Source organism: Tachypleus tridentatus, chromosome 11 (genome assembly GCF_004210375.1).
Source record: "Tachypleus tridentatus isolate NWPU-2018 chromosome 11, ASM421037v1, whole genome shotgun sequence".
Lineage (NCBI taxonomy): Eukaryota > Metazoa > Arthropoda > Merostomata > Xiphosura > Limulidae > Tachypleus > Tachypleus tridentatus.
In genome coordinates, this window is record NC_134835.1 from 67,375,173 (window position 1) to 67,394,908 (window position 19,736).

Below are 19,736 nucleotides of genomic sequence, written 5' to 3' on the forward strand. Positions count from 1 at the left end.
TAAAACCTGGGGATTATTCACAACTTTTTCCGAACAGCCACACATCCATGGCTCTCAATTATCGAATTATCACTTGAAAATAAATAAAACCTGTCGATAGGTGGCCCACTTGTAGCTCAATATTTTACATTGATCATTATATTGTAGATCATTATTTAGTATTTGACTGACATGGGAGGATCAGATTCTCCGAAGACCTCTTCCTTTCTTATACATCCATAGTTGCTAATGTTTTTATCCCTTAGACTGAGACACAGGTGGGCTTATTATAACTTAATTGAATTTCACTGGAACATCACAGGCTCCAGAATTTTTAAAACAAATGATCAAGAATCAAAATCACCTCACTATTAATTAAAAATTGCTAAAGTTAATATGATGAAAACACTTTAATAGTCCATTCAATACTTAACTATGTGAATGAAATTATGAGTGACTAAGACTAAATGCTAAACATGGGTATGTAACGGTTTGGTGGTTGGATTTGTAGGATCAGCTCAATTGCAAAAAGAAGTTTGGAGGAATGGGTGGTTTACGTTTAAATTAGGTAAGGATTAGCTTGTTTAGAAAGGCTTTTGACTCAACTGTAAAGATATCTTTATATTACGATTAGACAATGGAAATGATCAGAATAATGAAGAAAAATAAGATGTAGTGAAGTGTTTGTTGTTGGAACAGCAATCTGGCTGAATGTTGACAACTGGTATGAGAGAAATTTCTTTGAAATAAACTTTTACAGGCTGTTTAATAGTAATATAGTTCTAAAAACGTGAGAATGGCTTAAAATGTAAAATATAAGTTACAGCTTCATCAAGTCATGATACTAAAGCTAACAGCAATGAGTTTGAATCTATTCGGATTTCTGTCAGTAGTTATACGGGGAGAATGCTATTAGCTAGAAGCGTTACAGATAACCAAATAAAACAGATGACAGTAATGAGATGTTCTACAGTGAAATGAAAATTCAACTGTTAATGAGGTTATATAAGATACAGATTATTAAAACATCAGTATATAAATGTTTATCGTAGTTCTAACCACTTCTCAGGTGTTTAAAGGATCCTTACTGGCACTTGTGTAAACGTAAGGTAGATATTATTATTTACAGTTTTATAAGTTATTAAAGCATCTGTACATAAACGTGTATCGAGTTCTAATCACTTCTCAGGTGTTTAAAGGACCCTTAGTGACACGTTGAGATTAAAATTCAACTATTAATGAGGTTATATAAGCATATAGACTAGGAAATGTTAAGAGTTAGATTTTTATAGAAGAGGTTCAAATTTTCCTTAAACAATTGATTAGCGAATCACTAAGAACAATGTTAGTTTAGATTTACTGTTAACTTTTAATGAAGAAACTGATGATGTGGTAGAGAGTGGAGAACATTCCTCATTAAGACTTGATGTTTTGTTGGATACTAAATATAGAATAATAAGAGTATGGTTCCAAGTTACAAAAAATGAATACTGAAGAAATGAGACAAGAATTATCTGCTGTAAATTAAGCAAAGGAATTGGTTGAAAATGGTGATCAAATGTGGAAAATATTTTGAAGTAAATTCTTATATATTTACGAAAGACATGCTCTTACAGAGAAAAAATTGGTTGTAAATTTAAAAAAACGTAGGTTGGCTCACATACGATGTAAAGGATAAAAATTAAAAAAATGAAACATTGCAAATATAAGAAAATTATCCAACAAAAATTATTACGTCAAAAACAATAAAAAGTTGGTTGAAATGTAAAAATAAATAGTAAGGATTTATTCAAGCATAAAGCAAAGTATTAGGGTTGAAACAGGGTCTTTTAGAGATGATAAAGGAATATTGATATAAAATGCTAATAAAATGACTAAACTCTTAAACTATACTTTTTTATAGGTTTTTACTAATGAGGTTTTGAACAATATTCCTCATTCTGAACAGTTGCTAGATGGTAAGAGGATTGGACAAAATAATCACATTAATTGTGACCTTGTTAAGAAGTAATTAGGAAGTTTAAAAAATGTTAAAACTTCTGATTTAGGTAACCGAAGGATTTTGAAGAAGATTGAGGATTGGATACGTGAGCCGCTTACTACTATTTTCATAAATCCTTGAAAAGTGGGCAGGTGCCAAAATAATTGAAGTTGGTTAATGTTACTTCTTCTTTCAATGAAAGTTGATAAACGTTGCCATAGTAATTATAGGCCTATCAGTATTACACTAGTAGTGGGAAAAGGTTTTGAAACTCTGATCAAAGATGCTTTCCAAAGTTTTATTGGGTAGTTAGCATGGTTTCACTGGGGGAAAGCCTTGCCTTGCTAATATTTTGATAGTCTTTAAAGAGGTTACTGCATATCTAGATGAGGGCAATGGTGTGGAGTTGGTGTATCTGGATTTTCAAAAGTCATTTTACAAAGTATTACATAAAGGGCTTGTTAAAATACTATCTCTGTAGGTATGAGGGGTAGGTTAATTCATTGCATAAGAAGCTGAGTGGATATAAGAAAGTAAAAGGTTGTTATAAATGGAGTGCACTCAAACTGGATTAATCCTGCAATTCAGATTCCCTAGAGCTCAGTGTTAGAGTCTTTGCTCCTTTTTATTTACATCAATGACATACGTATTCTGTTTCACAGCTTCTTAAGCCAGCCAAGCAACGAGTCGTTACTGCTGTCAGTGCAAATAAGATTTCAAGTTGTATCTACAGAAATACTGAACACAAGTCTAAAGACTCTTATTGTGTCATTTTATATGTCACATATAGAATGCTTGTTCAGTTTTGGGCTTCTTACCTCGCAAAGAACATTGAACTGTTGAAAAGGGTTCAGAGAAAAAGTACGTAGGTTATACATTGAATGGAAAGGTTGTTATATGAGGTTAAAATCTCTAAACTTGCTTTCCTTTAAAAACAGAAGCGCTAGAGAGTATCTGATTGAAAGTTTTGAGGGAATTAATAGTGTTGATGTGTTATCTTTTTTCATATTTAATTATAATGATAAGTCTAGAGAAACAAATATAAATTTTGGCAGGACATAGATCATTTTTAGCTAACAGAGCCTAATCTTCTTAACAGGGTGGTTAACCTTGAGAGCTGGTTATCTTCGTATGTGGTAGATGTATTAATTTAAGAAATTTTATGGAAAAGTTTGAAAAATATTTGAATGATAAGGTTTGGCTTTGGGTTATTTACTGTTCAGTTCAGTTTAGTGGATAGGATGTTCTATACGCACAAAAAAGTCCCTTTTATAGTTTAATAATATGTTAACTAACATTTCATCCTAGTCCCCTTACTCACTCTAAATGCTTTGTTCTACGGTATTTAAGTACATAAATTCAAATATATATATAAATTTATATTTATATATTTTTATATATAAAAATGTAAAACTTCCTAATTGTAAAATCATGAATATGCAAAAACAAAGTATTTAACATTTAAGTTTTCAATATTTAGTAGTTTCACTTGTCATATGACAAACAATAACCATTAACAAAATCAATTCATTTTTTAGACATATTAAGTATTAAAATAATTTTTTTCAACACTGTCTTTGTCGTTCGTAATGTTAGAAAACTAAAACGTTCTTCGGGGTTTTCCACATTTCATTTAATCCTATTGAATATTGGCCCGGCATGGCCAAGCGTGTTAAGGCGTGCGACTCGTAATCTGAGGGTCGCGGGTTCGCATCCCCGTCGCGCCAAACATGCTCGCCCTCCCAGCTGTGGGGGCGTTATAACGTGACGGTCAATCCCACTATTCGTTGGTAAAAGAGTAGCCCAAGAGTTGGCGGTGGGTGGTGATGACTAGCTGCCTTCCCTCTAGTCTTACACTGCTAAACTAGGGACGGCTAGCACAGATAGCCCTCGAGTGGCTTTGTGCGAAATTCAAAAAACAAACAAACAAACCTATTGAATAACGAGATTCTTCTCTATGGCACAGCGGCATGTCTGCGGACTCGCATCGCTAGAAACCGTGGTGGGCAAGCTACAGATATCATATTGTGTAGCTTTGTGTTTAATTCTAAACAAAGAAACAATAACGAAATCAGCATTTATCAATAAAATTACAAGCCATATAATTACAGTTTTGGAACAAAACATTTTTAATAAATAGTTCGAAATGTTTGAACATTTAGAAAATCTTTGTTTTTGGTTTTGTACAAATTTTTATGTGAAATTTTCTAACCAGTTTGATTTATTATTCACTCAATGAGTTATTTGTTATTCCTAGCGCTTGTGCTGCTAGCTAGTGAGCACACTGGAATACATTAACACTTGTTTATTGCCGGATATATTATATATATATAGTATAATATCTATTTGTTTCAACGTTCTACCAGACCTTATCAACTACTAAGGTATAAAGACTTAACTCGTGATCTAGTTAATATGAAAAAATAGCGGATATATACATCAACACTTGATTGGCTGAGTGCAACAAGGCTGTGGGATGTGAAAAATACGTTGAAAATTGTCAAATAATTAGTAATACTTTTCTCTACAGGAAATATTTGATAAAGAAATTAATTGAGAAGCAACCAGATTAATACATAGAACTGGAAAATATGTCAAAATACAAACTGTGGAAGGTTCATTAAACATTAACCTAAATGTTGCCAAGCTTCAAACACCACTGAAAGTCAGTTCAGGCTGAAACCTTCTATGACGTCATTTGCAATATAGGAACTTGACATTTCCGTTATTAAATAAACAGTATATGTGTTTTAACTATCGATAGTTGCATAGAAAAGAACATGTAAAACTTTCGAAAAGTGTATTCAAATCGATTTTGTGTTATTCCGAAATTGTGGTTTAAAACATTATTTTAGATATTACCCGGTATTATGTATAACCTGCTATAAGACTGTTAATATTTTATAGTTGTTTGTCTTAACCTGCAATGTCACAATGGTAAGTCTATAGCTTACAACGCTAAAATCCGGATTTCGATACTCTTAATTGGCACAGTAAAGATAGCCCATTGTGTAACCTTGCGATTAACTAACTACAAAAAACAACTTATAATCTTTAATAAAACTTGGTAAAAAAAAGTTTCGAATACCTTAAATTATGACATATGTCCTAATGCACAGTTGGCATTTTCGATAGACTAATATAATACAATTGTATGACGTTATAAACTCACCATCAAAATAGAGAAGATGAAAGAAATGTCCAAAGAAATTCAAAATTAGGTGATTTAAACAAAGGTTAGAAAAATAAAACTGTACTATATTAATAAGGTTTCTTTTATTTTTCTGCCGGTTTGTGTTTTTTTCCTCTGTTGAGATATTCAACATTTTCAGGTTGAAACGAACGACCATGTTTGGTCACGTGTTCATAAGCGAAGAGGGTTTTCTTTTCTTCTTTGACACATGTAGGAACTTGTTTCTCCCATGTAAACTCGTCCCTTTGCTCATTCGATACATGGGACCAAAGCTATCAAAATAATGGTATTCTTTTATAGATATTGCTTTAGTTTTATGCCATAAAGAAACACGATCCATAAGAACAAGTTACTTTGAATTTTTAACAATTTTTCCCCTAAACATTCTAACTGAATGTAAAATTTTTCGAATAAAAAGAACTGTGCAATAATTACAACCTTCATTATTAGTTGACTTGCGCTGAGACTTTGAATGTTTCCTTAAGTTTATAATTGGCTTTGTTAACGTATTCTAAAGGAAAACTGTCTTGGGTTGCTAATTTATTTTTCAATTTGTCGAGTTCCAATTGAAAATGTTCGATACCGGAACAAATAGTCTTGATTTTCTAAAATGGTCATGGTGTGAGTGTGTGTGTTTCTTATAGCAAAGCCACAATAAGTTATCTGCTTAGTCCACCGAGGAGAATTGAACCCCTGATTTTAGCGTTGTAAATCCGTAGACTTACCGTTGTCCCAGGGGTGGCAGACGAAGAGCCATAGTAGAAGTTCCAAAGTATGTATAAACCTATTTGAGTATTCTTTTGATAACTGGATGTATGGAACTTATCGTGTTTTTTAACAGTATTCTTTTGATAACTGGATGTATGGAACTTATCGTGTTTTTTAACAGTATTCTTTTGATAACTGGATGTATGGAACTTATCGTGTTTTTTAACAGTATTCTTTTGATAACTGGATGTATGGAACTTATCGTGTTTTTTAACAGTATTCTTTTGATAACTGGATGTATGGAACTTATCGTGTTTTTTAACAAGAACATTCAGAAAAGAAAGTAAACGATTTTTTTTCATGTTTACTGGTAAATACAATGTCAGGATTGATTAGATTCAAGTTCGAAAAGAACTCTTCAACGGATGATGAATCACTGAAACTAGTAAACATGTCATCAATATACCTTACCCAGAAGATCGGTGGATGAAGGAGCGTGGAAATAACTTGATCTTGGATTTTAATCATGAACGTGTTTGGGAGAACAGAAGCAACTGGATAGATCATGCTTATTCCTTCGATCTGGCCATAATCGAGATGTTCATGTTGAACGTTGTTCCAGGAAGAAGTAAAATGGAATATTTTTTAAAAAATTCCCAAGAAAGTAATGATGCCAGAAAATAGTTCGCTTGTGAAACAGTCAATACTACAATTTATTGCTTCGGAAACTGGTTTGTGTGTAAAAAATCTTTTCACTTCGAAACTGACGATAACGGCAAGTCGTTCGAAATATTTCAGCTTTGACAAATATTTCTGAATTTCTGACAAATGAGTCACATTTGACAATTGAAAATGAAGAATCCGTTGACAGAGACAACAGGTTGTAGACGGAAACCAGATTTATGAACTGTGACTTTTGTGTTTTTGTTTGTTTGAATTTAAGCACAAAGCTATACAATGGGCTATCTGTGCTCTGCTCAGCATGTGTATCGCAACCCATTTCCTAGAGTTGTAAGTCCATAGACATACACTTGTGCCACTGGAGGAGGGGGGTTTAGTTTTGGCAATATCATGAATGTGCAGAGTTCTTGAATTAATTGTTCTGAGAAATGTTATACAGATTGTTTGAAAGAAGCTCTAATGTGTTTTTCAGAAGTAGATACCTTTCTCAGGTGGGTGTCAAGTTCGTTGTCAATTAGGTGAAACAAATCTTATCTTGGAGGATTTCTTCAACTTTTGTGATATAACCATAATGATCCATGATTACAATGGAGTTGTCTTTTAACAAAATAGCACAATCAGACTATATCAGTCTTTGAAAATGTGTAATATATATAAGAATTATGTTTCAAACACATAGTTTACAATGCAAGATAGTCGAAACTGTTTTATTCGGACGATTATAAGAATATTAACAATCTAACAGCAGGTGATACACAATTCTGGGTAAAATCTAAAATAATGTTTTGTATCACGCTAACGAAACAACACAAAATCGATTTGAATACAGTTTTCTATACTTTCACGTCTTCTTATCTCTCTACCGACTGATATGTTGAAACACATAAACTGTTTATTTAATAACGTAAGTTCCAGATCCCTAAATTGTAAGTTATATCAGAACGGGAGGTTCAATTCAGCTAACCTTCTGTGGTGTTTGAAGTCTGGCAACCTTTGGATTGACTAACTTTCAACACATATTTTTAAAAATAATTTCCAGATTCATATATTAATTTGGCTGATTTCCAGTTAATTTTGTGATGCAGGTTTCTCACGTATAAAAAACAATATTACTTTTATAACAGTTTCCAATAGTTTTTTTTTGCTGTCTTGTTAGGCTCAAGCAATTAAACGTTATTAATGTATACACCCTTTACTTTTTCTATTATCTGGACCATAAATTCAATCTTTGTAGTTGTTACACCTGAAGAGGAAAGGTAGAATATTGTAAGCATAAATATTACACTCTGTATATTGAACAATAAACAAGTTTTAAATTTTACATAACAGGGTATTTCATTTAATTATTTAAACTCAAGTACATTTACGCTTTGAAATGCAACATAATTTTATCTTTTGATATATCTGTTTACCAACTGTCTGTGTACTTAGCAGTTTAAAACTTTAGGAAATTAGACATCAAACTTGATATGTAAAAGCTAACGCAATTATTAGTTTTTTCATACACTTAGGGAATTAAAACAACGACTTGTTTGCATAAAAAATTTGGTATTAAAAAAAGTTGTTTTTTTCGGGTATATGTGTTAAGGCCGCATGTAAAGATTTTTTTGTTATCCGAGTAAAATTCTTTTTCAGTTGTAATGTTTTTACTACTAAAGTAGCTGCAGGTTACCTGATGTTCTGTTTTAACAACACGGATTATAGAATATATATTAATATATGCAGTACCGGATTAACGCATAGGCCACCTAGGCCTAGGACCCCATCGGCCACTCAAGTAGAAAAATTATGGCTCGTAAAATTGACAGAATAGAGCCTAAAAAGAGTCATTATCATTGTCATGATCGTTATTGTTATTCACCATTGTTACCTGGGCCTAGAGCCCCACTAAACTTTAATCAGGCTCTGAATATATGTTATTACACAAATCACTTGATTGTTCTCGTGAAGAAGCCTCGAAGCTTGAGACTACAGACTCCAAACTTCTCTGAACGTGACAAGTCGTTCAAAACTGAAATTCATGTTTTAATTTTTTTTTCAAAATAACGTTGACGTACACGAAGATAAAAATAAGGTCACGAGCATATGCTAGTAACTGTAACTTATTGTTGACAAGAAGGTACAAACTTTATTGTATCGATATAAAAATGTTTATATTAACTACAAAAAATATATTTTGCTGCGTTAATGATAATAGTATCAAAATAAGATAAAAAAACACTATTTAAAAGTAAGCTCTAAATGAAGAAGATTACTTCTAGACGTTTTCTTGGTTATTTTCCAAATTTCAAGCTAAACAAAAGCTAAAATAAACCAAACATTAAGTTCTCTACCACGGACAGTTGGTTTGGTCAGTATGCTTCAGGCCATGTCTGTTAATTTTGTTTTTATCTAAAAACTTAATGATTTTCTTTTTAGTAGTCCGGCTTACGGTTTTATTCCGAGAATATATCCAAAGGTTCTCTACAAAGAAACGAAAAATAGAAGGTTAAAATTATATTAAAGTACATTATTAATAGCAAAAAAATGTACACTTCAAAAAAAAAAAAATAAAACCATGAAGTATTTTATTTATTTAAACGTAAATAAAGACAAGAATATAATGTTTAGCTTATTTTCAGTAGGGTTAATAAGCCTGTACTATCATAAAAACGACGTAATGATAGTCTAGCAAATTAACTTTTTATTTTGGATATAATAAACCTTTGAACTTTCCAACATATAAGAAAGACACAATATTTTCATATAAAATAATGGATGCTTTATCTTCAGACAAGTGCTTACAAAAATTGTGTTATATTTATTTAGACAATATTTTCTAACACGTTTAAGATTAATATTTATTTTATCTCGCACAAATTATCCAAAAACCTTTTGGCAGATATTGTGCAAAAATACACAAGCGCCATCTGCGGTGGAAGTTCCTAAATTACAAGTGATAGGCTACAGGAATGCAGGAAATTAACGACACTTGATTCAAACTGTTGGGACAGCTCATGTCTAATCAAATGCCTTATTGGGTACTCATGACCGAACGAACGGAACGTTTTGTTTTTTTTCATTGCATTAACGGGACAAAGACATTTAACCCGAATATTAACATATGTAGCAGCATAATAAGCAAAAAGTAAATTAATTTGAATGGACTTTCAATAAAAAAAATTCAGATAATTACCTGCATGTGCTACTTTCAAAAAATCGACACAGGTCCAGAGTATACAGTACTCCTTATAGTCGGTGTCCAATATCCACAGCTTTAAACGAAAAGGAACTGAAAATAAAGGCATTGCAATATGGATGTATTAACAGTTTTGAATTTTTATTTTTTGAATTTCACGCAAAGCTACTCGAAGGCTATCTGCGCTAGTAGTCCCTAATTTAGCAGTGTAAGACTAGAGGAAAGACAGCTAGTCATCACCACCCACCGCCAACTCTTGGGCTACTCTTTCACCAACGAATAGTGGGATTTACCGTAACATTATAACGCCCCCACGGCTGAAAGGGCGAGCATGTTTGGTGTGACGGGAACTCGAACCCGCAACCCTCAGATTACGAGTCGAACGCCTTAACCCACCTGGCCGTGCCGGGCCGTATTATTAACAGAAGTGTTTTTTTTTTTTTTTACAAGTATATAAAGAGACGTCGTCTCTGTGAAAATCAGGCTGTCAGGGTTTTAGGTATGGACCGAGTTTTTCACGGTAGGTGTCTTGGAATTGTTAGTGATAAATTTAGATAATAAACAAAGAGCATACAGTCCCTTCAATTTAAAATAATATATTAAAACAAGTCAAACATATCTAAAAATTTTCTTTGCACAGTTGTATTCAAAGCTTTAAATAATTGTCTCTCTTTTGTCAAAGTCCATACAAGATGGTTCATTATTTTAGAAAACAATTCACTAAACGAATTATTATTCTCTGCTCTGTCATTGCAATAAAAATCTATGATAATTTCATTTTAAAAACTGCCACTATACAACATTTGTGACTAAATTCATAATCATGCAATTTACATTTATCTGTCGAACGAAATTTCCGACGTATATTTATCCTCCGAGAGAAGCCTAATTTGTTCCACACACTATTAGAAATTATAACGCAATAATACTCGGTTAAAACAATGAGAAAACTCAAAAGGTTTTAGTTGCATGACGCAATAGTATAACAACATCAGTTCACAACGCCTGAACCACTCAACGTATGATTGATAAACATTATGTAAACAAACCTACGATGAACTACGACATCTAAAAATAATTAAATATAACATTCGCGCTAGATAAACTATCAAATTCATAATACTCGCATTCAACTTAAACTGAAACAGTCGTATATATATCTAACAGAGACCTGTGTTCAAATTCTATTTGACAGAGCCTCGGATCCACGGTTAGTGTTTTGAAAAGTCAGAATAAAAAATCCATAAACGATATCATGTTGAAGCGCCAGATATTTTGTAGCCTAAGACTTTTAAGCACCTAAAGACAACTTAATTGTCCGTATGATAAATAAGTTTTGAAGTTTAAAGTCTGTAAGATTGTGTACACCATTATACAAAAATGCTACAAAGAAGTACAGTTAGTTTTTAACATAACATGCTGTTATTAAAACTTAAAAAAATTAAGTTTTGAATATGGTGTAAAGAAATAAATTATATAAACTTCAAAACTAGTTCTTATGCCTTAAATCTGTGTCATATATAATGCTAAGATTAATTCCATTATTTAATGGTTGATCAATGTCAACTTGTTTTCATATATCAAATAAAGAAGGTATGCCTCTAGCTCATACATTATTTTGTTTTATGAATATGTTATCCTATTTTGATAAACCTTAGAAACGTATGTTAATAACATCTTTCAGGAACATTTTCTACTTTTCAGTCAGGTATTTGATCTAATCACTGCTATCTATGTTTTGGGTTTGTCACTGAAGCTCCAGCTATCATTGTAGTTCTTTATTACATACTTATCTCATGTTTATCATGTCCAATGAATTTAACTTTCTGTTTCCTATCCGTATAAAATGTGTTAGTTTTTATTACTGGTGACTTACCGACATCAAACGGTTGGAAAACAAGCTTAGCTGGATCCTTCGGATCGAGAGGGTTAGTCCTTTCAAAAAAAAACAGTTTCGTGCTACTGCAGAAAAAAAAAATGTATATATGAATATATATATAAGTTTTGTGTATTGATAATATTGAATATAAATTATAATACATAATCACGGTTTGCTATAATTTACTAAATGAAACTTATTAAAAATATATTATTCTAGTTACCTACTCACAGCCGTTACGAGGGCTTTTCAAAAAATACGCGGACTGACGTCATGAAACAAAATGTACTTTATTTAGAAGTTACAGGTCTGGGACTCCTTCAAAGTACTCTCCTCCCCAACGCACACACTTATCCCAACGGTGTTTCCACTTGTTGAAACAGTCCTGGTGCGCTTCTTTTGTAATGTCCTCCAGCTCCTTCGTCGCATTTGCCTTAATCTCGGGAATCGTCTCAAATCTTCTTCCTTTCAAGGGTCTTTTGAGTTTGGGGAACAAGAAAAAATCGTAAGGAACAAGGTCAGATGAGTAGGGGGGTGGGGAAGAACAGTGATCGAGTGCTTGGCCAAAAACTCACGAGTTCTGAGGGCTGAATTTCGCAGCAACGCAGTGCATCTTCAATTTTTCGGTCAAAATCTTGTAACAAGATCCAACTGATATCCCACACTCTTCAGCAAGCTCCCTGACAGTCAGACGTCGATTTGCCCGCACCAGGGTGTTGATTTTGTCGACGTGTGGGTCGTCAGTTGACGTGGAAGGACGTCCAGGACGCTCATCATCTTCAATGGACTGTCGACCATCCTTAAAACGTTCATGCTACTTGAAACATGCCGTACGCTTCATAGCAACATAACCGTAAGCCGTGTTAAGCATAGCAAAAGTTTTAGTCGCAGATTTTCCAAGTTTAACACAAAATTTTACAGCAGGTCGTTACTCCTTCAGGTCATTCATTCTGAAATCCGCCAAACGAAAAAAAATCGCACTTCACTTAAAACCGCGTAGCTAATACACAAATGAAGATATCTGCAATCGAGATATGGCGTCGTAATCAGCTGATCTGTGCGAACCTAGCGACACCAAGCGGATTCCCCTGGAACCAACTGGAGCCGCGCAATTCAAACAGTCCGCGTATTTTTTGAACAGCCCTCGTATATCAACATGTGTTTGATATCTGTGAAAAAGAAATAACAAAATGCAGACCAATTCTAGTATGTTAAAACATATTCCAGCTACAAGGTTGTTCGTGACTTCCATTCCAATCTTATGAATCACGTCACGTAATTTGAAACACACGAAATAAAATTCAGCGAAAACAAATACTATGTATTCAAACTAGTTCAATAGCATTTAAAGATATTTTGAATAATGAAACAATTAAAAACCATGAAAAAGCCTTGAGGTTTCAGGAAATAATCTGCAACATGAAATCTTAGTTTAATGAATTAGTTACTTCTCCCTGTATTAAAAAGTTTCTAACACTGATAAGAAGTTAACCAAGAAGTTATTTAAAGTAAGAAATGCTATTAACATTTGCGATATACTTCCAATATATTTATTTTTCCACTTGGCGCTACTACTAATGTGCTGATGAGCTTTGGGTGTTAGGTTTTTAATTTAACGTGACTGAACAACTTTCTATAAGGTATGAAACCAGTAGCAGAATTAAAAAGCAAAAATCGCAAATAACCCTGAGCGACTATCACGAACATACAAAATTATGCTATTTATTTTACAAGCGTCTGAAAACCAGTTTACTCTTGCAGCGAGTTATTACTATTAAAAACTAATAAAGAGTTTTAATAGCAACGAAAGTGCTTTAGTGCGGCTTATTGATATGTGAGAAACTGTAGTTAACATGAATAAACACATGCTAAACACATGATTTGCTGTAATACAGAACCAGGACCATTGGACTAATAGTAAATACGTATTCTTTCTAAAATCACAAACACATATATAAAATTCTAGATGTATTTTCTTAAGGCACCAAACGTGTTCTAGTTCCAGAGTAAATAAGACCATAGTTAAGAGTAACAAATAAAATAAAACCTGTTTTAAGCAGAATCGCACGTGACCGAGCGAAATTTTCGGCTTAAGCTGGCTTTCCGGCTTATGCAATGAACATGCATTTCCTTAATTATATATAATTTTTCAGCGGAACGTTATACTTGCTTGACTCAAGGGAAGTAAGACAACGGTGAATAAAAATATATATGTTAAAACGGCTGGTTTGGGTTGAAAAACATTTTTATGTAGAGGAGCGAACCTGACGATGACCGAAGAGGTCGAAACGTTGTTCGCTCCTCTACATAAAAATTTTTCTCAACCCAAACCCGCCGTTTTTACAAGTGGGTTTTCTCGTCATCACTGAATTGTGAATAAAGTTATTATACTCTTTATGCTATATTTATTAGAATAAAAACAAAAATAGACATTCAAAATATACATAAGTACATAAAATCTTAGTCAAATTTATTTGAAGAAAATGTCCAATTTCAACTGTTTCGTTTTTTAATGGGCTTTCTCATGCGCTTAAAAGAGAACGCCAATTCTACGGTCTTTCCATGAAGCTCATTTTCTCCCTTTATTTTTCCATACAATTTTATAGAGTTGATATAACTTAGCACTTGTGATGAAGTAGAAATTTCTATTTCCTCACTATCTTTTCCATTTTATTCATCTTCTGAATATATCACACTGTTACCATCTTGCGATTTTAACTCAATTTCATCAGTTTCTGTTAAAACATTCTTGTCAACGTTCTCAAAACGTTCTTTGTCCACAGAATCATCTGCATCAATCTTCTCAATCAGAGTTTGGATTTCACTAGAATCGTCAAAAGAAACAACTTAAAAAAATGAGAGTATTTAGTAGTTTTTTTTAAAATGATGGTATTAAATAAATGTTTCCTAAATTAGCAAATAGAGGAATTTATTTTTCTCGTGAGAACTAGTTTGTTTGTTGTTATAGCAAAGCCACATCAGTCGATCTCCTCAGCACACCAAAGGGAATCAAAATCCTGATTTTAGCATTGTAAATCCGGTGATATACCGCTGTACTAACGGGGGAGCTTGTGAAAACTCTTTAAAGAGTAGAATTTGTGCTCTTAAAAGACAAATGAAATGAATCTAATTTAACTGCAAAGTAATGACAACAGAAAAAAGAACAGAATATATTTAACCAATGCTTACTGTTACAAAATGTCCGAGAATTTATTAATATTTAAACAAATTATTAATTGAACAAGAATTTATTAATATTTAAAGAAGTTATGAATTAAATGAGAAATTAATATTTAATCAAAAACATATTTTCCGCCTTACTCAGGTTATAATCCTAATTGTTGATGGATGAGGTAGGTGAAATAGTTTTCCGTCCGCGTTACGCAGGTTCCGCCATGTAGAGGGCATTTTATAAGAGAAATCTTAAGATAACGCTGCAAAATTTTGATATTTCCGGCTTGAATAGGTTTCCGCTCTATGCAGTTTTCGGCTAATACAGATTTTACTGTATTTGCTTTTGAAGTACATTTGATGCTGTGTTGCATGTATCTTTCAGAGGGCATAATTAATTCTCCTCGTGATTCATTTCATGAAGACGTTTTAATGACGTTATGAAAGTATAAATTACAACGTTAAGCGTCCTTTATGAGTCTACTGACTGAGTGATAGACAACACATCATTGTAAAGTGGTGCAAGTGGTTGAAACAAGAGACCCAGCCAGACGGCCTTGAGCACACTTTCGAGCAAACGATACATATTCATATTTACATTATTCGATTAATATCACTAACTATGTGTTAGCTAAATAAATTAGGAACACATAAGATGCAATTAACAAAAGGCTATCGAGGTCATCAGTCAGTTTCTTTTTTTGCTTATTTTTTTTTCAATTATTAAAAACAAAATAAAATCATGTTTATATAACTTATTCGATAAAATCTTAATAAAATAAAACTCTTAAACGTTTATCAGGTATGATATTTTAAAACCGTATTGCTCTAAGCAAACAATAATACTTCCAAGCAAAAAATATGTTTCCAGATTTCAACATTCATACCACTACTAGAGTAAGACCAAGCACTACCATACACACTTCCATAGTCTACCCTAATCTTATATTTCATAGCTAACGGAAATAAATACAATTTGAGAAATAAAGATTGACCGACAATGAGATAAAAAAGAGCAGTCGAGCCAGTCGAACGTTGAAAAATTCCTTTGTAAACCAATCAAAATTAAGATCGCTCATGAAACAAATTCGTGGCGTATCCAGACTATATAAAAACAGTATGTCACGTTAGGTTTCATTTCTCGAAGTAAAAGGAATCATAAAAACCAAAATGCATCTATTCAGATAGAATAATTCGATTGCTGCCTGCCAATTACAAGCTAAATGAATTCCCGTCACACCAAACACACTCGCTCTCTCAGTCATCGGAGCGTTATAATGTCACGGTCAATCCCACTATTCGTTGGTAAAAGAGTAGTCCAAGAGTTGGCGGTGGATAGTGATGAGTAACTGCCTTCCCTCTAGTCTTACACTGCTAAATTAGGGACGGCTAGCACAGATAGCCCTTGAGTAGCTTTGTGCGAAAAACAAACAAACAATCTATCTGTTATGCATGGATAAATTTTGCTACATAAGCTGTTATTCATAACTCAGCTAAATATTGATCAGCATTTTGATTTCTTTTTACGATCAATAGTATGTTCATACAATGTTTATCACGTATAGAAATCTATCCACACACTCCTTACTTGTCTTAAAATCAGTGGTCTTTTAACACAACGTTTATGACGTATAAGAACCTATCCGTAGGCTCTTAACTTCTCATCAGCCTCGTAAACGTGAGAAAAGAATAACGATATTTGATGCTATACAACCGATTCTGTCTGTCCACAATGTTCTTCCAGCTTGTTTTTATATTTAATTAACCAATGTTAGTAAAGTTTCGATATACTCACAAAATGGTTACCGCCTTGTCCATGAATCCAAGAACCTTGCCTCCTAGATCGGTAACGTTTGAATACACACATCTCCAGCCAAGTTCAAACCACGTAAACTGCCTTGCCACCTCATACCATTCACCCAGAAACTGGAGAGAACATGAAAGAAATTTTTATAAGGTATCTCGTAACTGAAATCATTTCACAATTTTACTGTATTTGTGCAATTTTTTTCATTGAGTGATAAATCCATAACAAGTATTATCAAAATATTGTCTGTTCCATTTAATGTGTATTTGGTAGCTTTTAGCTGATTGAACCGAATGATATACAAGAAAAAAAACAAACAGTTATCTGAAGAATACAAACAGAAATAAAAGTCTGTTACCAGTATCTTAACAGATTTAGAATTTTCCAATACTTGTAAAATTATCGCTTTAAATTTCTTCAGGGTTAGTAGGATATATATGTATATCTGTGTGTGTAGTTTCTGCACAGTAGTTTTTGGGAATTAAATCTGATGTCATTCTGTTCCAAAGTGTTGAACTGTTATTTGATTAAAGTAGTAGCTTATATTTCTCAAACAAAGATAAATCTATTTTTAATTTAACCTTTCTTAAGGTTCACAAAATTCATCTTTCAATGTTTGTTTGTTTGTTTTGAATTTCGCGCAAAGCTACTCGAGGGCTATCTGCGCTAGCCATCCCTAATTTAGCAGTGTAAGACTAGAGGGAAGACAGCTAGCTATCACCACCCACCGCCAACTCTTGGGCTACTCTTTCACCAACAAATAGTGGGATTGACCGTCACATTATAACGCCCCCACGGCTGAAAGGGCGAGCATGTTTGGCGCGACCGGGCATCTTTCAATGATGGATAATATATGATTATCACTTTTTCTCTGAATATATTTGATGTAGTAATATGATACTTATCTTGAAATCAATATATTAATGACACTGAATATTAATCTGACTTGCAGTAACCTAGTTTCGTTTACAATATGATTAAATTGTATTTTGTTTTTGAATTTAGCATAAAGCTATACGAGTGCTATCTGCGCTAGTCGTCCATAATTTAGCAGTGTAAGACTAGAGGGAAGGCAGCTAATCATCACCACCTAACGCCAACTCTTGAACTACTTTTTTACCAACGAATAGTGGGATTGACCGTAACATTATAATGCCCCCCCGGCTGAAAGGGCGATCATGTTTGGTGTGACGAGGATTCGAGCCGGCGACCCTCTGATTACGAGTCGAGTGCCTTAACAGCTTGGCCAAGCCGTGCCTAATTGGATTTTGTCAGCAGCACTATTTTATGGCAGTGTTTGTTTGTAATTAAACGGAAAGCTACACGATGGGCTAGCTATCTTCGATCTGCCCACCACGAGTCTAGATTCCCGGTTTCTAGCGTTGTAAGTCCGCAAACATACCGCTGAGTCACAGGAGGGCGCACTACCTTATGAAGATTTTAACAATTATAATTTTCGACACCTTACTAAAGTTTCCACACAATAACAAGCATTTGGCCCGTCTTAGTTTCGTTTTTTATGGTCAGGTGTTGTAGCATTAGCGTTGGTATATTGAGAAATGGTATTCTTAACATCTTCCTTATGTGTATTTTCAAACACTCTGCTATTTCATACAAGTAACGTTTAACAATTAAGTTATGGTGAAAAATGAAAAACCTTAATCAGCCTCGTAGTGACAAAAATAAATGTAAAGGAAGCATAGCTTATGTATCGTGTACTACTTTCACGATATTGAGCACCATGTGAACAGTTATACCACTCATTGTTCGTATTAACCCGAAAACAAACTTATTGGTAACCATAGAAATAATATTGCAATGCATAGGGTTATATTTAAAAAGAATTAAAATTCTATAAAACAAGTGGCCCGGCATGGCCAGGTGGTTAAGGAGTTCGACACGTAATCTGAGGGTCGCGGGTTCGAATTCTCGTCGCACCAAACATGCTCGACCTTTCAACTGTGGGGGTGTTATAATGTTACGGTCAATCCCACTATTCGTTGGTAAAAGAGTAGCCCAAGAGTTAGCGGTGGATGGTGATGACTAGCTGCCTTCCCTCTAGTCTTACACTGCTAAATTAGAGACAGATAGCGCAGATAGCTCTCGAATAGCTTTGCGCAAAATTCAAAAAACAAAACAAACTATAAAACATTTAGGCCCGGCATGGCCAAGCGCGTAAGGCGTGCGACTCGTAATTCGCGGGTTCGCGCCCGCGTCGCGCTAAACATGCTCGCCCTCCCAGTCGTGGGGGCGTATAATGTGACGGTCAATCCCACTTTTAGTTGGTAAAAGAGTAGCCCAAGAGTTGGCGGTGGGTGGTGATGACTAGCTGCCTTCCCTCTAGTCTTACACTGCTAAATTAGGGACGGCTAGCACAGATAGCCCTCGAGTAGCTTTGTGCGAAATTCCAAAAAACAAACAAATAAAACATTTAGATGAATAAATAAAAAATCCAACAAAAGCCTAAATTCTGCTATTTCTTTCTAATTATATAATTATGTACCTTGCGATAGTTAAACTTCTCCATTACTGGATGATTTGGGCATTGACCAAAACCAGGCACCTGAGAAAAGACCTCTACAGGACCAAGAATGCAGAGAAGAAAGAGTGGAATTTGTAACAACGATCCCATTGTGTTTCCAACAGTAAACGATCAGAATCTGTCAGGTCTTATATACCAAGAGATATTCAATGAAATAAACTTTCTCACACCAACATCGAACAACCTCACACGCTTTGAAACTACCACGTGATGCATTCGTAAGCTCCTCGTGACATTTCTGTGGCGTATAATTGTGCAATATATCTCCTTGTTATTCATCACGAGACAGAAAGTAAAGTAGCTGGCCTTGAAAACAAACAAGTCAGTGTTTAATTACGGTTGTCAAATAAGGACCACATACAGTTTAAATAAAAACGAACATTTTCTTATTCATTTATGTGGCTCATTCTCTTGTGCTTTCTCTAGGGTTCACCTTTAACTTTCTTAATTTTTATGTCATGCAACTTCGACTACATGTCTGTCTCTCACAGAAAAGTAATAGTAGAACACATTGATATGCTGTCCTAATATTTTAAAAAGTATAGACAGTATTTACTTTGTGGAGTGTTGTGTGTCTTGCAGAGAGGGAGAAGAGTGTAATTGCATGAACAATCATC

At 33.8% G+C, this 19,736-nt stretch overlaps 1 protein-coding gene across 1 annotated transcript; it reads right to left on the reverse strand.

Moving 5' to 3' along the window:
• Positions 1 to 8,628: 8,628 nt before the first annotated feature.
• LOC143232369 (apolipoprotein D-like) lies at positions 8,629 to 19,324 on the reverse strand. The gene is made up of 5 exons (XM_076467711.1): positions 19,081 to 19,324; positions 16,566 to 16,696; positions 11,597 to 11,682; positions 9,718 to 9,813; positions 8,629 to 9,005 (listed from the first exon to the last, which is right to left on the reverse strand). The coding sequence occupies exons 1-5, from the start codon at positions 19,207 to 19,209 to the stop codon at positions 8,872 to 8,874; spliced, it is 576 nt and encodes a 191-aa protein (XP_076323826.1). The 5' UTR covers positions 19,210 to 19,324; the 3' UTR covers positions 8,629 to 8,871.
• Between the last annotated feature and the right edge of the window lie 412 nt (positions 19,325 to 19,736).